At 34.6% G+C, this 26,431-nt stretch overlaps 1 protein-coding gene across 2 annotated transcripts in view; it reads right to left on the bottom strand.

Annotated features, from left to right (window-relative positions):
- LOC118181345 (tripartite motif-containing protein 2-like) overlaps positions 1-6,256 on the bottom strand; it is a 136,452-nt gene extending 130,196 nt beyond the window's left edge. For both annotated transcript variants that reach the window (XM_085814652.1, XM_085814653.1), the window contains exon 1: positions 6,050-6,256. In XM_085814652.1, coding sequence (XP_085670778.1) covers positions 6,050-6,079 — 30 coding nt within the window. In that variant the 5' untranslated portion in view covers positions 6,080-6,256. The remainder of the gene's footprint in view (positions 1-6,049) is intronic.
- Between the last annotated feature and the right edge of the window lie 20,175 nt (positions 6,257-26,431).

The raw sequence follows: 26,431 nt of genomic DNA, 5'->3' as shown, positions 1-26,431 counted from the left end.
AAATATTGAGATGCTTTGAATATTGTTTCATAGCATTAGACATTCTTAAAATGCTTTTTTACCACTGCTAAAAACTCACCATTCTAGCAGCTTGTTTAAATTTTAAAAGTGGAGGAAATTGAAGAAATTAAGATAATTTCTATGATGAAGAACTCTAGAACAAGATATTTTGTTATGTTACGTGTTCTATCGATGCAAAATAAAGTGATAACCTTATCGAGTTATGCTCTAGTTACACCAAATCTAAAATCTAAACCTTATCCGATTGCTAGACAATTTCACCCCGACTTAACTTAGAATTCTATAATACAAACTGACAACAACATATAAAAGCAATTAAAATATTAAGTGTTACTTCAGCTTGAAGCTACATACAGCTAAAATGATTAACGTAAAGTGAACTTCCGCTGCTTTCAGCTTTTAAGTACAATAATTGTTCAAATTTTTACAAATCAAATATTAAAGACTAAGAAGCTGGCTCTTACTATTAGGGCGCCTTCTCATGTAAGTTTAAGAGAACAGCCAGCACTGAAACAATCACCTCCAGCACTTCAGGAAGCTGAATCGCAGTCACCGCGCTCTGTGTGACCAAAGCTCTCTCTCTCTAAACTTATATTCTAGTTCCCTATTTAACAGCACTTCAATTGTATTTTCTAGTGGAGTAGGCGAAACAGTAGAACTGCAGCTCAGATTCAACATAAGAATATATTAATTAAAGTAAACTTCACAAACTTGATTATTTTATTTGTTTCGGATGATTTTGATAGCAGCCTAAACAGTATGCATTTGTAAGATAATTTTCTTGGTCAAAAAAAAAAAAAAAAACGATATGAATTTTAAAATTTAATATTGTTACGAATTTGGTATTTAAAAAGCTAATGTTAGTTCAATTAGAAATTAAATGGTTTTATTTCTCGCGCAGTGCAGCGCGTGACGAATATTAAAAGAAAGCTAAGCCGGAAAATTGAAAATACAAGAGCGCGTGCATTAAATAAATAAATATCTCTTTTTGATTTCGAGAAAGTACTGGAAAATTCTAGCGCGTGATTTTAAAATCTTATAAAAGGAGGAAAACATCTCAGTTTGTAGTAGTTGCTTAGTTTGTTGTTGTTTAGAAAACTACTGTTGTTGATTGTAGCGAATTCGCGGATTAGCGTTCTTTAGCTGTTTTGAATTACGTTCTATTGGATATTTGAGTAGTTAAAAGATAACTACTGTGAGATATTGTAATACTGCATGATAATTTGAGAAAATTTAAGCATTTTTGTTGTGATAATAATAAATTTTTGTTCATTTTTCATCGGACTTGTGCATTCATTTCATAACGAACCCGTACGCACGCAACAATTTTTGGTGTCAGGAGTGGGGTTTGAATGCCAATAACAAGAGCGATGGAAGAACAATTCAGGCAAATGATGACTGCATTTGCTGCTTTCCAAGAAAAGATGGAAGGGGCCGTCAACTCCGTTAAGGAAGAAATGAAATTGGGCCAGGAATCCGTTAAGGAAGAAATGAAATTGGGCCAAGATTCCGTTAAAGGAGAGATGAGATCCGTTAAAAAGGAAATGGAAGCCGTTCACGAAAAGTTGGAAGCTAGTCAAGTAACTTTTAAAGAAGACATAAAAGCTGTACAAGAAAAGATTGAAGCAGGTCAAGACGAAGTGAAAAGAGAAATAACCTGCGTAATAGAAAGTAAATTTGAGGCTATGGAAGACAGAATAGGAGCTGTCGAAAATAAAGTCGGGCAAATTGAAGAAAAGGTTTCTTCTGTCAAAGATGAAATAGAAGATAGAGTGTCGGCTGTGGAGCAACGAGTCGAAGGAAGAGTTTCGGCCTTCCAACAACAAATTGAAGAAAGAGTTTCTGCCGTCGAACAACAAATTGATGATAGGGTTTCTGCTGCCGTCGCCAAAGAAGTTGACAGCCTAAAGAAGTGCATAGCGACGGTAGGAAACAATTGTGATGATTTTAAATTCTTACCAATGCCTGCTCGTCCACCTCTGAAGCTATCCACATATGATGGGAAGACCTCCTGGCAGGTGTATAAGACACAATTTTCTATCGTGGCGGATGCGAATGGATGGGATTCCCAAGCTAAGGCCTGTCATCTCGCCGCTTCTCTAAGAGCCGACGCAGCGGATATCCTTCAGACTCTTCCCGAAAACAAAAGGTTAGATTTCGAAGCTCTGTCCGGCGCCTTGGAGTTGCGCTTTGGGGAGAAGTGTTTAAAAGACTACAGCAGGCTCCAATTAAAATCTCGTCAACAGAAGCCTACCGAAACACTTCAGGAGCTCGCCGCGGATGTTGAAAGGCTGTCCCATCTCGCCTTTTCGGAATGCCCGACAGAAACAAGGGAAATCCTGTCCTTGCAATACTTTATCGACGGCATCCGAGATACTGAAATACAGAAAGCTTTACGAATGGCGGATGTAAAAGATTTAAAAAGCGCTCTGTTGTACGCCATGAAGTTCGAGGCAGCCCAGCAAGCAACTAGTAGAGATCGCTACCCAGTTAGAGCTGTGCGAGTCCATGAGCCAGTGGATCAACTGATGGCTCGTTTAGATGATTTAGCCAGACAAGTCGAAGATTTGATACGGAGTAGGAGCGAGAAGAAAGTGGCTCTAAGGTGTTGGAGATGTGGTAGTGAAGGTCACCTAAGACGGAATTGCAGAACTCCCCAGGGTACGGAATATAAAGCAGATGATTTTACCAGACAAGTCAGTGGCTTGAGACGGAACAGAAGTGAAAAGAAACTAATTCTAAAGTGCTGGAACTGCGGAGTTGAAGGCCACATACGAAGAAACTGCAGAACACCGCGAGGTACGGAAAATAAGACCATTTCCCAGCAACAACGCAGTAAACAAATTAGTGACCATATCGAGGAACGGAGGTTGCCAGATAGTGAAAAACCTTGTTTTAAAGCTCTTAAAATTTATACAGTGAGTGGCAACAATAACGGACTGTCCATCAATGGGAATATCGATAGAGTTCCTTGCAGAATGATCATTGACACAGGAGCTAATGTTACCATCATTAGGAAAGATTTAGCTGAACAGTTTAAAGATAAACTCATTTGGACGCCATCCTGTGTTACCCTTCAGACTGCGTCTGGTGACAAGATCGACATAACTGGGAAGTTAAACGTAAACATCACGTTTGGAAGTGCCGCCTACCATCACACGGCATATGTGGCGGATATTACAGATCCATGCATACTCGGATTGGACTTTTTAAGGAAATACAATTTTTCCTTAGACTTGAAAAACAACAAACTGCTTTCAGGATCTGAAGACATGACTATCCATCCTAAGAAGGGATCCTCACCTGGAAATGCCGACGCTTTGTCCGAAAGAACCAGCTCGAGAAACAGCCGAAATCATGCTAGGGTCGAAAAGAAACACCAGACTACCAGCTATTCTCCATCTCAGATGCTCTTCGGTCGAGACCTTCGTCTGCCTTGTGACCGCCTGTTTCATCGCCGTACGGATGCGCCTTCATCGCCTGAGGAACACATCCAAGATGTCAAGGCCCGTTTTGAAGTGATGCACCGTTCCGCACGAAAGCGAGTGAACTTGGCGACGGAGAAAGTGAAGACCAGATACAACACGAGAGCTGCTGGACATAGATCCAACGAAGGAGACAAGGTGTGGTTGTGGAACCCGATTCGACGAAAAGGAGTCAGGCCTGATTTACAGTCACCTTGGGATGGTTCGCACACAATCCTAAACAGGCTAAATGACGTCATGGTTCGGATTCGTAAGTCTTCGAACTCTAAACCTAAAGTCGTTCATTACGACAGGTTAGCTCATTACTATGGCCATAGTACGTAATGTAAATAATTGTAAATAGTATAAGACCATGGTCCATTTTTTGTTTTTAAATGTGTATTTGATTTGTATTTGATAGCATTTGATTTGTTTTATGTATTGCATTTATTGTTCATGTTGTTTATTATTGTAATGTAATGCTTATTAATGCATTTATGCCACAGTTGTAAGTTTTGCTTCCTGTCCAGGGATTGTACTGCCCGGGACGTGCAGTCCTTGGGAAGGGGGCAGTGTTACGAATTTGGTATTTAAAAAGCTAATGTTAGTTCAATTAGAAATTAAATGGTTTTATTTCTCGCGCAGTGCAGCGCGTGACGAATATTAAAAGAAAGCTAAGCCGGAAAATTGAAAATACAAGAGCGCGTGCATTAAATAAATAAATATCTCTTTTTGATTTCGAGAAAGTACTGGAAAATTCTAGCGCGTGATTTTAAAATCTTATAAAAGGAGGAAAACATCTCAGTTTGTAGTAGTTGCTTAGTTTGTTGTTGTTTAGAAAACTACTGTTGTTGATTGTAGCGAATTCGCGGATTAGCGTTCTTTAGCTGTTTTGAATTACGTTCTATTGGATATTTGAGTAGTTAAAAGATAACTACTGTGAGATATTGTAATACTGCATGATAATTTGAGAAAATTTAAGCATTTTTGTTGTGATAATAATAAATTTTTGTTCATTTTTCATCGGACTTGTGCATTCATTTCATAACGAACCCGTACGCACGCAACAATATTTTATTTTTTGAAAAATACTCGTTATAAAAAATAAAATATTTTTGTACTTTCAGATCAATGGGTTAAAAATTTGGTCATAGAACCCAGAAGTGTCAGATTATTTTTCTTATTAAGTATTGCACACATTATGAGCACTGAAAATCCTGATAACTGAAACCTTGTTGCAAAATCTGAACGTGACACTAATTTTGATATGGCTTGTTATATCAAAGTTTTGGAGGAATTAACCTGATTTTGATTTATAGCAAGAGTTTGCCGTTTACTTTGGTTCTTTTCAATTATTAATTATAATACTTCTGTTGAACACTAACTCTGCAATAAACGAATTTTTTTTACAAAGGAAAAAAAAAAAAAAAAAAAAAGAGAGACAGAGAGAAAGAAATTAAACATCATTTAAAAACTTTATTTCGTCTATTTCTTAAAACAAAAATTCTTTTTATCGCAGCCTTTTTTAAAAAATAAATAAAGCTATCCCCGAAGGGCTTATTTAAAATATTTGCCTATCTATGGAAAATACACATGTGGAAAAATATTCGAATTCTAGAGTCCAGCCAAATCTTGGAGAAAGATTCGAGATCGAAAACTCGGAGCTTCACACTTTTTTCGTCATCAAATTTTCGAAATCCTAACTTTGAAAACAGTTAAATGTTTTAACCTAACCTTTAGAAAAGATTAGTTCCTTGACATTCAATAAAAGCGTTCATCAAAAACAGAAGAATAATGAAACAACTAAACATATCAAAATTTGGAAAAATTCTTTAAAAGGTCCTTAATATCTCTACCATCAACAATGATCTCAGAAATACTACTCCGCATAGCAAACATATTGCTAACAACTTTTTTTTTAAATCAGTAAGTTTTAAATTAGTAGCAGAGAGTTCGAATACTTATAAAGTTTTTTTTAATAAAAATTTTCATTAAAAGTTTCTGCGTTTTGAGGTTGTATATTGAAAGTATTCGGTGCTCATTGCTTTTATGAATTATTAAAAATAAACAAGAATTTAATTTTTCTTAAATTTCTGGACAGAACTTAGCATTCCATACTTGGTATTTATGTGCGTTAACACTTGAAATAATCGTCGCCTCTTTCTATTACTGCCTCGACTAAAATAAAATCTGGGAAAATGTTAAAAACTTGAACTTTGAACTGTTATATTTCAGTTGCCTCCCCCCATCCTCTAACATTCTGTTAAGAAAATGAACATTAAGATTCGAGAGTGTTAATTACGTATACCATTTACTAAATTTCAGTTATATCTTCTTAATAAATATATACGTATTCTTGAAAACTATATTCTTAAATGTGTTTTTTTCTAAACGCGAATTTCAAGTTTTACAAAGCATTTTTAATACTAACTGAAAGTTTTCTTCTCATTATTATTATTATTACGTAAAGAACGGGTTTTTTTTTTTTTTTTCCCAGTTCAGATTAGGAATCGAGAAATTTTAGAATTCGCCCCACCTAGAGTACACAGAATATCACTCCTTACCTCATCTGCATCGGTTCCTGAGACGTTCATATCTTATCCGAGCACCATAAGCAGTATTATCACAGGTAATATATATTTTCACATTTCTCGAGAAATTCGCTTTGTATCCCCATTCGGATATCCGAAAACAAACAATTGCACCACGCTGTTGGAACCCGTGCTGTCGCCGTCGCACTTCACCAAGAATTGCATGGTTTGTAATGTTGATGCACTGGCTCAGCTCAGATCGACATGCTCTCCATCCCGATAGGGTTGCACAAAAAAGTGACCACTTGGCGGCCTGTTTGCTAGTCGCCAAATCACAAAGCATTCTGTTCGTATCCTCAAACATAAGCTGAGCGCTTTGCTATCTAGCATTTCAAAAAAAAGTTTTCGGTCAAAAAATTTTACAAAAATTTAACGCTATAGAAAATTTTTAAAAATTACGGAAATCATACAAATATTTCTCTTTTACTTCTGTATCTATTTCCGTACATAGTGTTGATTTACGCTGATGGGTTTTTCCGTTGTTCTGCAACAAACAAATTTTTCTAGACATGCCCCAGTTAATCGGGAGTTTGTTGTACGTAAACAAAGTTTTCGCCATTGAAGAAAAGTATTCTGGTTAACTAAAGGCATTCTGGTGGATCACGAATTCTGGTAATTATGTATTCTAAGAAAAGGCAATGTGCTTAAAATAATGTAAGACATGATATAAAATTTTTTTTAATAAAATTCTCAGTTAACTTATATTTTGTATTCCTAATCCGGGCGAATAAAACGAAATGTGGTAGATTTGCGGAAGAGAAGCTAGATCAGGATACGTCACGGTTTCCTAGGAGACGAAAGGGATCACGTGACTCCAGAGCGCACTTTCTGTAGGCGAATGATCAATAAACACAATCTCGTACCCGTCAAGCTCCCGCTCAAACGACGTTGAGAAAAAGTGGAAAGTGAGTTAAGTAATGATACTGTGCGCGCTCAAGAACGCTGTAGCACGATTGCGACATAGCTCTATTTTTGGCTTCGCCTAATTTTATGTTCACAAACAGCGAACAGGACGAAAACGGTTTTTTTTTTTTTTTTTTTTTTTCATTTTTACGCTACAATTTCTAAATATTTTGACGTTGGCATTTATTTATTACATTAATTATGCTATCACGTCATGTTACATTACGCATTTTTAACGTCCATCCCTGCACATAAGTATGAGGACATTTATTCTTTACGCGAAGCAGAAATTTTATCCTCTGTTGCCATTCCGTGTGTAGAGTACATGGAGGTAGGAAGTAAGATGGAGTGGCCCTAAACAGGTTTCTCGCGTACCCTGCTCTGAAGCACTGAAGATCCCTACGTAATGACCAAAACATTGGGTCATTTACCATTAAGTTCAATGGGTTTTGATGCGATCAGATGTAAATATTTCCTAATTACGTCGTAAATATACATATAAATGTATATCTTTTTTTTTCTACATGCAGGCTTTGCTTTTTTACATTTTCATGTTACATTATACAAAAATAAAACAATTCACGTATAATTTCACTAAAATTATTCATATATGCACAAAACTCGTAAGAATATGATAAACAACTCATCAAAGTTTTATAAAACGATGATGAAGGGCAGCAATTACCCTTCATCATCGATCCTTTTCTGCACTCTCTTACAATTTTCCCCATGTTTGATCTTTATCCGTAGAAAACACATTTCTCAAATAACACTTCTTTTACTTGGAATAAAATCTCTCTCTAAGAAGTTTTACTTGACTTCTGCATAGCATTTTTGAGCCATATTTTGGAAACTGATAAACACTAACATTATCTTCGTTCAGTGGTGTAGCTGGAACCTTTGCGGCCTGGGGCTGTAGCTTAATTTGAGCCTCCCCCTTGATATATAACTTAATAACTAAAAATATTTTCAAAATGACACATAGGGAAATTAATTAAAATTGCATGTTTATTTTTGAAGAAAAACTTTTAATTCCAACATTTTAAAATTATATTATTATTTTGCGTGTTTTTATTAAAACCGTAGATGACATTATAGAGGTCTACTTGATTGATCCTGTTGCTGTTATGCAAACAGTATAGAAAGATTCCCCAAATACAAAATGAAGATTTGTAGGTCTTAAATATTTCTTAAGTAATATCTATTTTAGCAACACTTAGAGGAATTTTTGAGGAATATTTGCAATAATATTACAATACCTGGAACTTTGTTCTGAGCACAATATTTTAGAATAAACTGCGAGAATTCAACGTCCCCGTTTCGTTTTCTCAAGCAAAAACGGTAACAAAATTCTGAAATACTTCTCTCTTAACGAAGATTTTCTTATTAATGTCATCGTGCTCATAATTTAATTCATTCGTGCTCATATTTGTAATTTTCATTTAAAAGTTTCGAAGGAATAAAAAAAAAAGAGTATATTTCTGTTGTACAAGAGTACGTTAACTGTTGAAATCTCGGACTGATTTCTTTGAATACATTATCAAGAGTAAAAATGATTTTTCTACTCAGCTTAATTACGTATGATACTTCAAAATCTCATTATTTTTCGCCTGCCTCCAAGAGCCACGTTCCATGTAAAAAACGCCGCCCCCCCCCCCACAGAAAAAAAAAAAAAAAAAAATCTGCCGTCTCGGACGGATTGCTCCTTCTCTAGCTACGCCACTGTCCTTGTTCCAACAGTATTGAATTTACATTTTGGCACACTACAGTAATGTGACATAAGTAACATAAAGATGACTTATCTCTGAGTTGCTATACGAGTGTTGTGGTCTTATCTTGGGCTGGTATCACACATCCATTTGTTTCGGACAAACAACTGTTTCAAAGAATTTGTCTACCTACCTTACCATTGAAAAAGGGGAAGCACGAATTTTTCCTTCCTTTCTCAAAAAAAAATTGTAAATTTTTCATTTTCAACAACCGATCAACTATCACCATCGAATCCTCCGTCATCAACCATCATTTGTAATTTTTACAGAAATAGTTTCCCTTTTGCATAGTAACCCCCAAGTGATCCGTGGTGATTGGCTGTTTTATATCATGTCAGAGAGCAGAAAAATTGTACTCAAGTGTTGTTCCTTCGAAATGTTTCAAATGTTTGATATGACCTTTACGAAGGTCACAGCCTTGGCCACCTTACAAGTGAAAAGCGTTTTACCCAGCCCCATCCCAGTTTTGATCGGAAATGCCTTGAGGGACGGAATCCATTGTGCTCTCTTATTCCTCTTTCCCTACGAGTAACCTCTCCACAAGCTTTTCGGCTGGATGGATATTAAATGCCTTCATGCTACAAAGATCCTATATTTAACAAACAATGTCTTCCCGGAGATTCGAATATTGGCCCAGCGATATGACAGCTCATACCATATCGACCAAATAAGTAAACTAATATTTATTTAGTCGAAGTAATCAAAAAAATATGTGGCTATATTTAAAATTAAAAGATTTTAAGAATTTTGTTTTCTTCATTAATGCGTAAGAGAGACGCTTATGCATCTTGGCCCCAGGTAATTGCCTAAGTTAATCATAAAAACGGGTGTATTTTTTAATAATATTCCTAACTGATATAATTTTTTAAAAATTAGGATAAAAAGTACAAATAGTCATTTTTAGGAATATTTGCGACATTATTCTAATTCATAGAAGGTGTTTTCTAAGAAACTACCGTATTCCCATGCGAGCTGTTGCGAAGTAATGGCTAGATGGTATTGCGAAGTAATGGCAAATGGAAGATGCGTGGTCTGAATCCTGGTTAATGCACAATTGATTTCTCACTTTTCTTGCCTTGGAAAAAAAAACCTATTAATCCAGGCAATGTTTTTAATGATATATATTAGGAATTTTCACAATTTTTTTTTAACTGAGTTCTAATAGCTTGTTGGAATTCAATGATATTTTATCTGTTAAAATCTAACAAATTGTACTATCTGGAGAAGTTTATATATGTATAAGAAGAAGAAAGATCAAACACTTGAAAGAAGAGACGTAACAGTCTCCTTGAACGAAGATCAAGGATTATCAGAATGCGGTTGAATACTCGTTAAGTACACCGCGGAGACTGCAAGAATACGCCCCCGCGCAGTCCAATATAATGAAACGCTCCTACTTCCGGTTTCAGTTTTTGTTATTTTCACATTCATACGTGGTAGCACCGCAACTCAAGACTTAATGTACTCACTTATCTGAACTGTAATTAAGTTTTTAGTATTCTTGGTTTGCGTTCCTACTTTTTCTCTATTTGCCAACTGCAGTAGAATAGCATTTATTCAGAAATCCTGTCGTCCGGATCGCTTGTTCTTCTTTTCAAGGTCCAATAAAATTAGTGCTTTTGTTTATTTCTTTACGTAGTTTTTAATTCATTACTTCTCGTATTCCGTGAAAGGAATGAATCCTCGGTTACCGCACATTTCGGCACGTATGTCAAATGCACAGTTCGTCTTCAAAGTTTTATGACTAAATTAACACAAAATTGGAAACTAGAGAAAAGACGATAGCCTTCGATACACAATGCTTGCAAATGATTATTGCTTTGGCAAGTTATTCCAACGGTTGTTTGATTTCTTCGAACTCATCTTTTGGAATACTGTTTAAACATCTGGTCACATTCTGAATTTCTTCAGTGCTTTTAAAATAATAAACTTTAGGGTGAGGCTTTACTATAGGGAAGAAAAAGTAGTCTGAAGATACCAAATCTGGTGAATAAGGGGAAAATTGTGGATAACAATCGTAACGCATTTCTTTGCTAGAAGCTCTTTGACAGAGGTAGAATTATATAATGGCGTATTGTTGTACAGCAGAAATAAGTTATTCGACAGAGATTTTCCAGCCTTAACGCCTGAATTTTATTAGAAGCCTGTCTACTATGCCTTCATATAATATATATCTATAAATCTGCTCCTCAAACACAGATTGCTATAAAAAAATATGACCATCATATTTTTTACTCGAGATTTCTGAAACCGAATTTTCGGGAGTAATGGTGCTTCTTCTCCAACCTAATCGTATGACTGACGTTTTGTCCCAGGATCACAAGCAATGCTTTAGGTTTCATCTCCAGTTACTGTTTGTTTGAAAAATCAGGATTAATATCTGCTATTTTGATTAAATCATGACACGTAGAAATTTCCGTCTTCCCTCTCTTCTACATTCACTGTATGAGGGATAAAATGAGAAAATTTTTTCCTTTTTTAAACATTTCCACGACAATTTTGTGAGTAGTATCTTTACTGGTGTTACGTTTTGATGACAAGTGACGATTTTTTATCAACAATTATCGAACCGTTTTCGATGTCTTCATTCGAGCCTGCTAAAGGCAACTTACTCTTGGGTTCATCATCATTTTTCTGTCTAACATGAAATCATCTATACCAGGGATAGGAAAACTACGGCCCGCGGGCCAACACCGGCCCGCCGAAAGGTTCTATCCGGCCCGCGGATAGAATTTCGCCGCCCTCTCCTGACAGCGAAAATTTCTCCCCAGCGGCCCTTCGTTTTTCGCAGCGTGTAATGTTATTTTCTCAGTATTTAGTACATAATTCTCCATACATAACTTTCGTAGTGGATGAATGTCAATGAATATTAAGTAAAATTATACGGGAATAAAATATAATGGAAAAGTAATAATATCTCTGCTTATTTCTAACAGCAGGATTAATTTGATAACATCTGATTTAGGTGGTTTACTCCTCCCATTTTGTTGTTGTAATCTTTTACAATTATTGGTCTTTTTGCAGTTTTTTTCCGTGTTTCAACATCAATCATAGACTTATTATGGACTGTACTCATCAAACGGATATCCTTCTTGTCTTTCCAATTCACAGCTTCATTTTTTTCTCTTTTTCTGCTGAGTAGACGTTGAAGATCTCTCACTGTCTTGTATCTTCTGTAAAATGGCACGAATATTCATATAACCCGGGAGGAAATTCAATTAGAAATAGAATGCCTGATAAGTACTGCCGTCTAGGAGGTATTAGAAGAAACAAAATGAAAAACTCAAACAAGTAAACATTTCGAAAGCATTTTAAACGTTTAAAAGTTTTAAAATGTAGAAGAACGCTTGAAGCGTGTTACGGCCGCCCTGCAGAAGTTTCACTTGAACGCGATAGACGCATTACGGACGACGAAGAGGTTAATTTGCCGGTCCGAGGTAAATTAAAAGAAATATATATTTATATATTATATACACATCTCCTTTTCTTCTACGTTTAAATATTATTTTTTCCTTCCTTTTTTTCAAAAGACTGATGATCATTTTACTTTCTCTATTTTTGTTCAACGAAACATAAATTGACGGAAATAGCAAACACAGACAGCTTTCAATCGGTAGAGTGTTAAAAAGCGGGAAGTTCTTTGTTAGTTATAGCTGTAGTTATAGTTTGTTAGTTATAGCTGTAGATAGGCGGCAACATGCGTTATCGCTTTCTCGGGGAGCAGACATATGGGAATCTAATATAGGTGAATTAGACCTCACATGTGGCAGACTGCGCATTTTTTAAGTTCCAGCCAGCGGTTTTTTCGTTTGGCGCGTGTTCTAATATTATTGATTGCATATGGAAAAATTGCGGATATTAGCAACATTGTGAATAGTGGTGAAATTAATTAAAAAGTATAGTGTAGCTAGTGCTTGTTTGGGTTATTCGTAAAATATTTCAACCACAAAATGGCTACTAAAAAAACGTAAAGTTGATTCAGAGTGCCGTGATTTTTACGATGAAAAGACCTGGAATTTTTTTTTTTTTTTTTTTTTTTTTACAGTTGTAAAAGTTAAACCAGTGTGTCTCATCTGCAATAAAACTGTAGCAGTCTTCAAAGAATATAACATTTACCATCATTTCACATATAAGCATAAGAATTCCAATTACGAAGCAATGTTCGAATATGAAAGAAAACAAAATGTAGAAAGTCTTTGTAAAAAATTATCGGGCCGACAAAATTTTTTCAAGAAGATAAACAGTATCCAGATTCAAAAGTCAAACAACAAAAATCAGCGTTATATTTTCAAATTTTCACATGACTAGTTTCGATGGTTTTACCGAACCACCATCCTTAGCTGCAAAAACGCAAATGAACGAGATAAGATATAATGATCAGATAAGATAAGAAAGCCTAGACAGAAAATAAGCTAGTGGCGCCATCTGTTCATGGAACCAGAACGAAAACATAATTTACTTAAAGGCCGAAGGCAAAGATGGATTGGAATTAGGATCGTTAACTAGAACAGAAAAATTCTTTGAATGTGAAATACCTCTAGAAAATCCAGTTCTCCAATGGAAGATGTTTTTTTGAATAATTTTGGCAGTAGAAAAATTGAAAGTGTGATTTTCGGACCAACAATGTTAGGCAACAGAAGACCTCTGTGTTTCCTTTTTTCTAACATATGCCTCATGTTCCTTGACGCGAAATTTTAAGGCTCTCTTAGTTTGGCCAATGCAAATTAAACCACACTGGCAAGAAAAATCTAAAGATTTCAGTGCCATTCAAACAGAATTGGGTATTTTTACCATGCTTTTCAACGCAAATTGTGTTCAGATTTGCAACTTGAATGAATTAAGTTGCAATCTAACAATCATCTCAAGCAATTGTTTCTAAATATGGCAAAGTTAGAGTTTTATATATCATTATTGAAAGAACATTTTCCAAATTTAATATCTCATTACCAAAAAATCAGTGCTATGTTTGCTTCACCTTATATATGTGAACAAGTGTTTCAACTATGAACCTTAGAAAGAATTATTATCCAGCGGCCGAGCGGAAAAGTCGCTGAACACTGGTAGTTCGGTCCGAGGTTCGAATCCCGCGAACGGGCTGGCTGCATGGGCGTTTTCGTGGTTTGCCCCATGTGTAACGTGTATACGAGCCAGTTCCTTAGAAAGTCCTCCACGAAGGCATCCCTCTCCTTAGGCAGATAGCCCTAGTGTGCTTTACCGTAATTACAAACCAAACCTAGAAAGAATTATTTCAGAAGTAGACTGACAGATAAGCATTTTTAACCCCGTTCCTTAGAATCAGTACATCTCACTTCGAACCTCAATAAGGAACTTCTGAAAATTAAATCGCAGTTTCATTCATCTCATTAACATATTTAAATTGTATATGGTTCTTAAAAATTTTAGAAAAATGTATCCTGGCCCGCCAAACAATTTTTTTTTTTTTTTTTCCCCTCGACTTTTGGCCCCGCGACCGAAAACGTTTGCCCATCCCTGATCTATACCAATAAAAATCATTGGATTGTTTGGATTATTGAATTCTCGCATGCTTTATATAACATTTTAGACATCTCTGTTCTTATTTTTCCCGCTTTTGTATAAAATCTTTATTGCTATTCTTTGCTTAGCTTTCTAATCCTTAACAGCAGATATTTACTGAATCGAAGCCTACAGTTAGCTGTATCGAAAAGGCTATTCGTAAATAGATGGTATTTTAGGAAAAAGTAAGATGTCTGAATAATCAGTGCTGTTAGTTATCTTCCATACGTTTATTGGAATTTGTTAAAACAAATTCAGCTCTAAAACTTTGTAGATGTACTATGTATAAGTGCACCTATTCAAAGAAATTTGAATAATTTAGTAAACGGAAACTTTTATTGCTAACTGGTTGGTTGAAATCGTCAGTGACGTTATTATTATTATTATTATTTTCCTTTTGTCAAAAGTGTGGTAATTGTTAAAACATTGCCCTTTATGGAAACGAACGAAGCTACAAATATATCTCTTTTCCCCTCTTTTGTGCGCAGCGATACACGGGACAATTTCGACATAGATATTCTTGTTTTTCTTCCCCATTAATTTTCTCTAAACTGTACTACTGCATACTGCCGGATAATCATTCTGGTGGTTTGCAATATGGAGCACGTGGAGTAATGCTAGAAGGCAAAGTTGCGAATTTTAGTTTTTCTTCCAAGGGAATTTTTTAAAACTGAGTTTTCTTGAATGGTTCAGTATCTTATGCATCACAAATAAATTCAACGATGCAGTTCTTTTGTGGTGCATTTATAATATGTTGAGTTTGATGACAGAGTAAGTTTGTTTCGTTGTACAGCATTTGAAAGAAATCAGCATCAAAGAATTCATCTGCGATTTCCGAAACACTTTTGTAAGATCGGAAATATTTTTTTTTTTTTTTTGTAAATAATTTGATAAGAGGCCTGGATTTTGTGTAAATAAATCTAAGACAGGAATCTTGACTTATTTAATCTATGAACATGTCCTGGTAGTTGTCTCTGCTATATTTTAATTACCAAGATATTCACTATTAACTCTGACTATATCACTCGGCAAAATTTACGTCAGATTAGGTTAACTGACTGAGGAGTACCGGCTCAATGAGAATAGATGCCTTCGTGAAGGACTTTTTAAAGGAAACTGAATGGTACCTATGTATTTAGCAAAGCGTCGAACGTTTCTTTAAGACATTCATCAGGTAAAAATTCTCTGCTAATGTCAGAGAATTTCTGCTTAGTTATAAGGTATTTCTCTCACCTTCTTGACGAGCCTTTGTGATGTAGTGGTTTGCACACTAGGCCGGTATTCCAGAGGTCCTCGGTTCTATTCCCGGAGAAGGCGACTACTCATTTTTCATCTCTCTTGCTTCGAAAAAATCTTAATGTCTTTACAGTGGCGCCCGAACTAAAAAAATGTTGGATGATGGTTCTCTAGACCAAGGATTTGGCGATTGGGTCCCTTAAAAACCACAGTTGCCCTATAAAAGGGGGAGTAAATAAGGTATTTCTCCCACCTTCTTGATGTAGTGGTTTGCACACTGGGCTGGTATTCCAGAGGTCCGCGGTTCGATTCCGGGCGAAGGGGGTTGCTAATTTTTCATCTCTCTTGCTTCCAAAAACTCTTAATGTCTCTACACAATAACAATCTCAGTATCACTTCAATAGAAAATAGGTCAGTAGATATTATTTATCATATGCTACAGATTTATGATCCATTTTCAATTAATTGTTCAAAACTGAATTGAGTATCTATAAAACCGTTAGACTGCAAATACCAGATAAACTAAACACAATTATTATTACTCAGAAATACAGTGGTGGCCAAAATTGTGGACACTCTTGGAAATTTTTATGTTTTTGGACTTTGTATGTTTATAGAAAACGTTACGTTTCACAAAATGCAAACTTGTATATATCATTTTAAACAGAATTTATTACTGAATTCAATACAAAACACAAAATTCAATTATTTGCAATGCAAAAAAAGTTAAACGATAATAGTTATCGATATACATTAGATAGTGATGATTGCAGTGAGTTATCAGTACTTAGTAAGGTACCCTTTATTTTTGATTACAGCTTCACATCGACGTTTCATTGAGCTGACAAGAGCCTTAAGCTCTTCTTTCGTTATTACATGATGCCAGGAAACAATTATAGCCTCAATTAGTTCCCTTTTATTTGAGGGACGCCTCATTCGGACAAGAGGTTTCAAACGGTGCCACAAATTTTCGATAGGATTGAGTTCAGGACTGTTTCCTGGCCATGACAACAATTTAATACTCTTTGTACGAAACCACTCTTTCGATATTTTGGCCGTATGGCAAGGAGCAGAATCCTGCTGAAAAATAAACGAAGCATTGTTGGGAAAGAGATCTCTGATGGAAGGTAGAAGTTTTGGTTCTAGAATAGTGTCAATGTATTATCTGGCATTCAGTGTCCCATCGATGACATGAAGGCGACCACTACCATCTGCTGACACGCATGACCAAATCATAACACTAACTGGGTTCTTCACAGTTGCTTGAATGCAGTCAGGATGTAGCTCTTCTCCTTTTCTACGTCTTACATATTTTCGCCCATTACTACCGAATAACGATATCTTAGTTTCATCACTCCATATAACTTGTGACCACTGATCATCTGTCCAATTAATGTGTTCCTTTGCCCACTGTAGTCTTTTTTTTTTTTTTTTTTTTTTTTTTCGTTCCTAAAAATTCCACGAAAAGGCTTTTTTCGTGGAATTCTACCTCTCAGTCTAACATCTGCTAATCTTCTCCCGATTGTTCTTGAACTGACAGAAACACCAGCATCATTCAGATCACTTCTGATGGCCGCTGATGACATTTTTCCATCTTGGAGACATAATCTTTTTATTCTTCTGTCATCAATAGATGTGGTGCACCTTTTTCGGCCTTCTTTCTTTTTTATTGAATTTGCCTTCTGATATCGTAAACAAAACTTTCGGACTCCAGATGTAGTCACCGAACCACCCACCTGTCTTGCAATTTCAGCATAGGAAAGACCACTTTCTCGTAACACAATAATATTACATCTCTTTCTAGGTGTCCAATTTACTCTTTTATTTGATGTCATTGCTTCTTGACTAAATATTAAAAATTTTTACAAAATTTCCTACTTGTAATTGCAGTGTATAAGAAACAGGTCCTCCTTCTACAGAACAAAGCAAAATAATGAATTGTTTCAAGTGTAAACATGATGTCAGCTTCTACTGGCAGTTACTAACATTTGATTGGTTCTCAGAACAAAAACAGTGATTGGCCAGGAAAGCTAGACATTACAAACTGTGTTTTTTATTTATATTAACATATAACTGTGTTTTTTATTTATATTATATATTTATTTCATAACTGTGTTTTTTATTTATATTAAAGTACATATAACTTTTTTGTATTGCAAATAGTTGAATTTTGTGTTTTGTATTGAATTCAGTAATAAATTCTCTTTCAAATGATATATACAAGTTTGCATTTTGCGAAACGTAACATTTTGTATAAGCATACAAAGTTCAAAAACATAAAAATTTCCAAAAGTGTCCACAATTTTGGACACCACTGTAGGCAGATAGCTCTCGAGGCTTTGCCGTAATTACATAACCTAACCTATTACTCAGAAAAGGACATAAATTGTAATTTATTGCTTTGCATCTTCCCGCTCTGGTTGCCATAGCGGTTAAGCAGAACCGTGCCTCAGTATTTTTTCACCTGAGGCAAACCGGTAAATGCGCGTCCTTATATACACGCTTAAATTAATTGTATCTGTATACTTTCATATTCAACAAAAACATGCACACCAAACTTCTCATAATATGTTTAACCATGAATTAATGTAGTCAGAAAATACATTTTAAAATGAAAACGTCAGAAAGCACTTTTTGAGTTACTTTGCGTTTGATAAAATAGTGATATTGAAAAGTTTCTGTTCAGGCATGAGAAGATTGTTCTTAAAACTGAAAGATGAACTGTTTTCCCTAGTTTAAGATTTCTTTAACTAAAACGTAATCCTGAATAATATTTAAAAGATTTGAAATTCCTTTAGTGACCAGAATTATTAAAATACCGGAGTTTTTAAAATTGGAAATTAACAATCCTAATTTATTTTTTTAATTATTTAAAATTTTAAATACCTCTCTTAAAAATTTTTTAAGAAAAGGGTAAAAGCTAAGGTATTTCTAAAATTTCGCAGCTAATTTGGCGCCTCTCCTGGCCATTCATCCAAGAAAAGTACTTCATCTGGCTCACCCTGTCCCGGCTCTGGTGGTTAACGATGCTGTCTGCCGTATCGTGAAGCCCAGCATCGCGTCTCACAGTAAGTGTATAATGTCTGTGAGGCACAGAGGCAAGTAAAATACTGGCGAACCGAAAGTCCTCTGGAGTGATTTCGTGGTAGGGAGAGAAGGGTGGAACACTCTCGGATCTGTCTTCCATGGTTTTCTCTGTAAAAATTGGGATGGAATTGTACAGTTAATGCGGTTGGACTATGCCTGTATACAATCTGTTGAAATTCTGGTGCTCTACCGACTTCTTCCTCTCCTGTCCTGTCTCGCATCTTCTATGACTGAAACCCGAATTTTTCCTCGTCTATAATATGTTAACAATTGAGTTTAAATTGAATGTGTGACAATGCTAATTTTATTAATTCAAGTTATTAAAAAATATATTGGCAAAAAATTACAAAAAGATGAAAAGTTGCATCCGAAGCAAGTAGTAGAGAAAAACTGTGAAAAGAGTTTTTGCGCTAATTAGCCTATATGTTTCCATCTTGGTCATCTTGTATGCTAAAAATATAACAGTTTACTTTTAGTTGATATAAATTTATCTTAAAAAAAAAAATAAAAATATCATTTCAGTGCAGTAAAATTAGAACAAGATAGTGTGTTTAGCTTTAGGAATTATAGAAGGGTTGTAGGACTCAAATTAAAGTTCACCTCAAGTACAACCTTACAAGAGGAGCCCGAAATGATTAGGAACCATGTCGTAGGACCAAAGGATTTTTACGACCGCATAGCAGAATTCGAATTCACCAGACTAGTTCTTTCCCAGCCGTTCAGTAAAGTGGTTAGTGACTTTGACTGCCGTACCGAAGGTCCTGAGTTCGAGTCCCAGAGATGGCATGAATGTAATTTTTTCCTATCCTCATAGGAGACAACGGCGGCACACCTATTAGGTGCCTCGATAATAAAGAGGCAACCGCTTTCGGCCTTAGTAGTGGCCAACGTCTATGGACGGTTTGGGTTCCGCCATTGGAACACCCCAGAAAAAAAATTGCTTTCTCGACCTGGAAGCAGTTTCTGCAGAAACGAATAGAAGTCTACAGAAGCTAAATATAAGCGAAAATTAATTTTTTTTAATATTGAGTTTATTTTATGTCTTAATGCGACAGTTCCTGCTATATGTTGAGTTCAAGCGATGCCTCAAGCGATGATTACTTAATTTCATTCAGCCAAGAAGTTTTTAGTTTAATGTATGCATTTAACTTGAAGGATTTTTATTTTGCGTGTTAAACACGATTCTATAAATTTTAATCCAGAAGACTGCAATGAGAAAAAATTTGGTACGATTCCAAAGTAAATATTAGCAACTAATCTGTATATGAGGTAAACTCAAACTGAGCAATCTTTTGAATTACAGCATAAGTTTTAATTTTTTAGAACCATGAATTATGTTATATGGAATATGTCATAGCTATTAAGAAGTTAGGCTCGACAGACAGCACTTAGAGTTAAATGAAAATTTAAGCTTAGGACATTAGTTATAGATTCAATTACGGTGTCTTTGCGGTTCAGTGTGTCTGAGCTATTTACAATTTAACAATTTCGTCAGTAGGTAGTTGTTCACGCATCACAATGCTGGGAAGCGGTGATGAGAAAACTGAATTTAGAGAAAGCGAAAGTATAAACTTTTTGTGATACTGTGAATGGCAAACTGAAAAATGTAAACTTTAATATTTCTTTGGCTAAACTAATTTTCCTTCCAGATTCCTGGAAGGAGATGAGATGTAAAGTGAATGTAGATTTGATTTTGTACCAAAAGAAGTTTTTTGTAACATTAATCTATATTTAGACATTTAACTAGATGATTATAAAAGTTAACTCATGTTGTTAGATTTAGAATTTAAAATCTCATCCAAAGTCGTTAAAGACCTTCGTCGCAATTACTTAAATTCTGGTGGAGAAAACTGTAAGATTCTTGCTAAGCAACCAGTTATTACGATTTTGACCTTCACTTTAGCTCCTTTCCAAATTCATCCACAAGAATGCATATGAGCCTTAAGTGTATTTAAGCTGAGGATTTTGGATCTTAGACCCACAGAGAACTTCTTGGCACTCCCGTAACTTTGTGAGATTCTGCCAACTCTGCCTAATTATCTCGGCTTTGCATTCTCACGCGCTGGAAAGGTAGTTGAGGCAGCTTATAGCTTAGTTCAGAGGTTCTTAACCGGTAGTACGCAAGAGAAAAATAGGTGGTACGCAAAGAATCAAAGTATTTTTAACTATTAAATTTAAAAATTAAAGCCCCAACATCCTGATTAGTTTTTGCTCTAACACTCGTAAATTTATGCGATCTGAGCTATGTTCAAGAGTGGTGGTGGTGTAAGTAGTATTTTATAGTGGTGGTTTATTAAAGGTTTTCAGTTTTTGTTTAGCTGGTACGCGTTAGTCAAAAGGTTGAGAACAGCTGACTTAGTTTATTGTGCAATCTTAGACTACTTTTATCAATGTTTAAATATGAGTAACTAACATCTCCACGTGGTTTAGCATAAATCGCATCATTTTCTGTTAAAAGTTCAATTTTAAAAAAGTTTTTTAAACCTTCACAAGTCTCTGTCATACTATTTTGAAATGTCGCTCGTTGTCTAGTAGAACTAAAATTCAAGTTATCTCAACTGCAGCCTTACACATTAAAAGGCAAAAAGAATTCTAGATATCATATTCTTAGGCATCTATTTAGATATTCATCTAACTATTCTTGGTCATAGATGACTAAAATGAAATTATGGGCTGTAAACATAAAGGACTTTGAATCAAAATTGTTACAGAGAAATTTAAGTAAATTGAATATAATCAAGTTTACGTTATATCATTTCGATTTTTCTTGTTTGGTTTGGTTTGATTTATTATGACATTGCCTGAGGGAAGAGATAACTTCATTGAGAACTTCCTAAGAGAAACTGGAAACACGTTACACAAGGAACAACCACGAAAGCGCCCATTCAGCCAGCCCGTTTGCCTGGATTCGAATTCAGATTGGAACTACCAGTGTTCAGTAATTATATAGCTCGGCCTCTGGTGTGCCTCTGTTCTTGAAATTTTGTTAACGTGCATTATAGCAAGTCTTAAATGAGGACCCAGAATTTTAATTTCTGCCATATAATGACCAAGACTGCTATGATGGCTAAAAGGTTATTTTTGTTTTAAAGCACTTTATTAAAACGATGTAATTTTTTTTTTTTTTCAATTCATAGAAATGAGGGAAAATAAGAAAGTCTAATCCCCAAATAAAAATGTGAAAATGAATTTCCTTTTGTTCAATATAACAATTATTAAGTGACTTCGCTTTCCCCTCCAAGGTCATCCGATGGCTAAGACTACATTCACTTTATTTAAGTATCCATTTCATTCAGATATCCGAGCTCTCGTCACTTAAAAAGTGAAACTGAGAACAACGAAGGATTATATCCTCTGATTTAAAAACAAGTCAGTGTTAGTAACACAACACGATAATTAAAGAACAAAAAAGTACGTTTGAAACATCGCCAAAATTCAGTAAATTATCTTAAGAGATTCTGAAATAAATTAATTTGGGCGATTATTTTTCAGTCTATCAGATCTAAATTCTGCAATGAATGTTTAGATACTGTGAAAACAAATTCAGTGCTAAATTGAACTGGTTGGGGGGAGGAGACGATACTCGCATAAGGTCGGAAATACATAGGTGAGCAAAATTCCAAGAAAATCGATACTCTTGAAGAAAAGAAAATCAAAAATTAATTTCGAGATTTGACCTAAATATACAAAGAAACCAGAGGGGGCAAGGGGGATATCTGTCTCTGGGCGCAGCTTCCTGGGGAAGCCAAACTGGTGTTACGAAATGTTTCGAATTAAATATTTTCTATTCTTAGCAAATAGGAGTGGGCGCGAAATCTTCATCTGTCCCCGGGCGCTGAAAACCCTAGCTACGACTCTGAAACCAGCTAAATAAAACCATGCAAAATTAATTAAAAAAATAACTTCATTGTTCTGCCTAAATCTTTCATAAAATTAAATGCTCTATCTCTTGCATTACATGAAATACGTAAAAAAAAAACTCAGTTATCTAATTAATGAATGAAATGTGCCCCCACCCTTAATCTACATCCTTATTCTTTTACTGTAAAATAAAGTCATTCATTGAAAGCACATGACGTTGCATTCTCAGATCGCATTTTTGCCTTTTTTTTGGGGGGGGGGGGCTTAAATCCAGAGTTTATGAGTTCATAGAGTTCTATAACATTAGTGGGTTTTTATTTTCGAGCGGAAAATCATCTGCGGAATATTAAAATTTCCGTTACTTTTTTTAACACAGTGATGTGTAATTAGTCCTGAAACAAGGGGTAAGGAATTAGTTATTCCAGTTTATACTCTTTTTTCCTTATTCGGAAAAAAAGATTTTGGTCATTAAACAATCAAAATATTTTGTAATGTAATTTATAAACGAAACTAATTATAAATATAAAAAAATTTCTTTTGTTATAAATTTGTATCAGTATTTTTTAATATAATTTGCCACAGAAAAATAGGTGTGATTAAAAGTTTTTAAAATTATACAGATATTTCGCTTGAAAGGAATTAAATCTTCTTGCACTTTCTTCAGAAGCAATTCAGTTTTTTTTTTTTTTTTCCATTTTAACTACACAAAATCAATAGTCAAAATTATCTAATCTAATATCTAAATCTGTCAAAATTAGCAACTCTAAAATCTAACCTTTTTTTAATCTAACAATTAAACTTATAGTACCTTGGAAATAAATTTGATATAAAAGAATGCTTATTATTATAAATATATGTTAATGGCTGTACTGCTTTAACACATATCTGATTTTGCAAATTTATTATACATAACAAATAAAAAAATTAGGAATTATAAAAATAATATATGAAACAGGCTTCCAGTGATGAAAATTTGATAAAATAAAATTACGAATTTGGAGAAATGATGTTTTTCATAATCTAATGAAAGAATACAACTCATTTAATACATTTTTATTAAATTATATTTTTGGATCATTCAAAAGATGAAAGCTACATTATTTAGCTAGAAATACTCTTTGGTATTACATTTCTGTAACATCTATCAAAATACTGTAAAACATTTTACATGCTATATATATATTTAATTGATGCAAATTCAATTAAATTATATCTTAAAAAAGATATAAATCTTCATACTCTGTTAAAAAAAGTTTAGAGATTAATTAATAGTATAATTTAAAGACAGATTAATGAAATTAAAAGCTTAAAGCTGATTCATTAAATGAAAATTATAAAAACGTGATCAGATCTCTACATAGCAATTTTAGTATGTGCAGTATAATGCTGTACAATCTAGGACTACATATCAGCAGATATCAACTGTGTAAAATCAAACAAAATATTTCATTTAATTTCTTTTCTTCATAAACATATAGTTCTTTAAAAGCAAGTTGAGACATTAATCATTGTAGAAGTTATCATTTGGTACCTCCACTGTGATTACTTCAAAAATTTAGCTCTAAAACTTCGCGGCTACATTATATACTTAAACGGGAGTTTTTTCCCAAAAAAAACTGAAACAGGTATTTATTTTTCAAATATGGGGGAAAAAAACTAAATGACCAAACAATTAAAAGTAGCTCAGATAGTAACATTATAATCGCCCACCACAGATAAAGTGGAATGCCAAATGCAAGCTATCCTTTAATAGGCAAGCATCTAAGTTTCTGGAAAATGTATTAGACTTGGCAAGAATTTGTTAATGTTGTGACCTAGTAATTTGGATCATGAATGCATTCTGCAAAGCATTCTTCAGAAATGTCTGGAGAAAACTCTTTTATAAAAATTGAAACAATAAATGATTAGTAATTCTTTGCTTTTGAACCACTTATCATTTTAGAATTCCAAAAATAAAGGAAATTTCCACTTCTCTTCTTGTTCTAGGGGCCATATTAAAACAGTTAAAAAGTACCTCTTTCTCTTCAGTTTCACATGTTTAACTCACCTAAATAATAGTTCTCCTGTCAATATTTACATACTGCTACCTATTTATGTTAAATAAGTCTAACAAAAGGCCTCAAACAAATAAACCATCAATGGATGCAACAACATACAGTAAGCAAATAGTACTTAATCGCACATCATTGATGATCAGAATCGACATAGACTGCCCTGACTGGTAAAAGGAAAATACAGTGCAGGAAGGGAAGAAACAAGGAAATTAACAGTGCAGATACATTGATCCTAGATGCATAACAAGAATGTCAATGAGGAGATATTAGAGGGCAAATTGCAGAAGCCTGTTTATTTAATTAAATTTTTTTCAATTGTGTATTAGCTATACTATGCCTCACATGATACTAAGATCTTTAAAATTGAAAACCTGCAGAACGATACCACATCATACAGTAAAATTTTCAAGTAATAATTAATTCTATATGATATGCATTTTTCTAAATACACATATTATTTCCCTTCATGTGCCTAGGAAGACGAAATGCTATTGTTGGAATGTACTTTTTCTTTCAAGGATATTTGCATTCTGAAGGCTGTTATCTATGTCAGTGGAATAATGTGCTATCCTAATATTCCACTATCATCCAAGGATACTTCAGAAACATTTTGTAAGGATTTATTTATTTTTGTCTAATCAGTTTTTTTTTATTTTGCATAGCTTTACTGTCATTTTCCCTTTCCATTTTCCTGCCAGAGTGCTAATGTTTAATTCGTGCATATTCAAATGAGGTAGAAGGAGTAGTATTTAAAGAAAGGTTTCAGACTGTTTAGTCAGCATGTTCCCCCTGCTGAAGGCCCCATTACTAGTTCCAGTTAAACAATAACAGTTGTCTGTGGTGTTGCTTTATTCTTCCTAAGAGTGCTTGTCACACCGGTATAGGTTTCAGCCAACTAGCATATTATTTATTTCTGTATAGCCTTTGGGATAGCTTAAGATTTAACTTAGTTTTTAATTTGAATTCATTACGTCTGAGTTATGCTATAAATGCTGGCTGGTTTTGTAAGCACAAGAAATGCTTTCTGTTAATTATTGAGTTCTAAATAAAAAAGCCTTTTATTCCTTCTTATGTTCTTTGTTTTCTTACTGGACACAGCAATAAGTTGCTTAGATCTAGATATGGTCTGATCTTCCTAAGAAGGTGAGACTCTACAACTTAGCTGATTTTCAAGCTATCCAATACCTCTAAAGTCCCTGGGTTTAAGCCCTATTGACTTGTTAAGTTACTGCTACCATGAGCAGTCTAATAGTTAGGATAAGCTTACTGCTAGCCCAAAACAAATGATGTGTGTTTCACTTCTGCGTAAGGTTTGGCTGCATGTGCTAACTTTCCTTTTCCTTGCATGGTCATTTCCTGTGGCGTACACTGGGCAGTGTTCTTATTCATGAGACTATTAAATGTCCAGCGAGTTCAGCCATCTCCAACAAATGCTTCAAAGGAAAGTGCCAGACCATCTGAAAAAACAGTCTCCGAAGTACGGAAACAATATATCACCAATGAACGAAATAACATACAGCAAAAGCTATAAGGCAAAGAAGAAGAAACTGTGACTAATATGAAGATATGGCTTAACAAAAGCAGTGTCTGAAATTCACATTATGACGACATGAATATGAGGATTAAACTGAAAATGTAAACTAAGACAACAATGATCATCATTTGAATTAGTGGATTGAAACTAAAATGAGAACTAAATAGACAATTTTGCAGACAAGACAGCTTTTAATTTCTTCATCAATCCATCAGCATATAATAAAGAGGATGACAAGACCTAAATTAAAGATATAGGTACAGCTGCAAAAAATTCAGCCTGCCATTCCTCCAGCAACCAACTGTATGTACCATAATTTTGGCTAGATAAACTGGGGCTTATACACATTTGGAAGTTGAAAATTTAGGTCTGCGGC

Source organism: Stegodyphus dumicola, chromosome 4, assembly GCF_044657685.1.
Source record: "Stegodyphus dumicola isolate Sdum_Otavi_A_Nest chromosome 4, ASM4465768v1".
NCBI classification, from domain to species: Eukaryota; Metazoa; Arthropoda; class Arachnida; order Araneae; family Eresidae; genus Stegodyphus; species Stegodyphus dumicola.
This window is presented reverse-complemented; position numbering and strand designations above follow the sequence as displayed.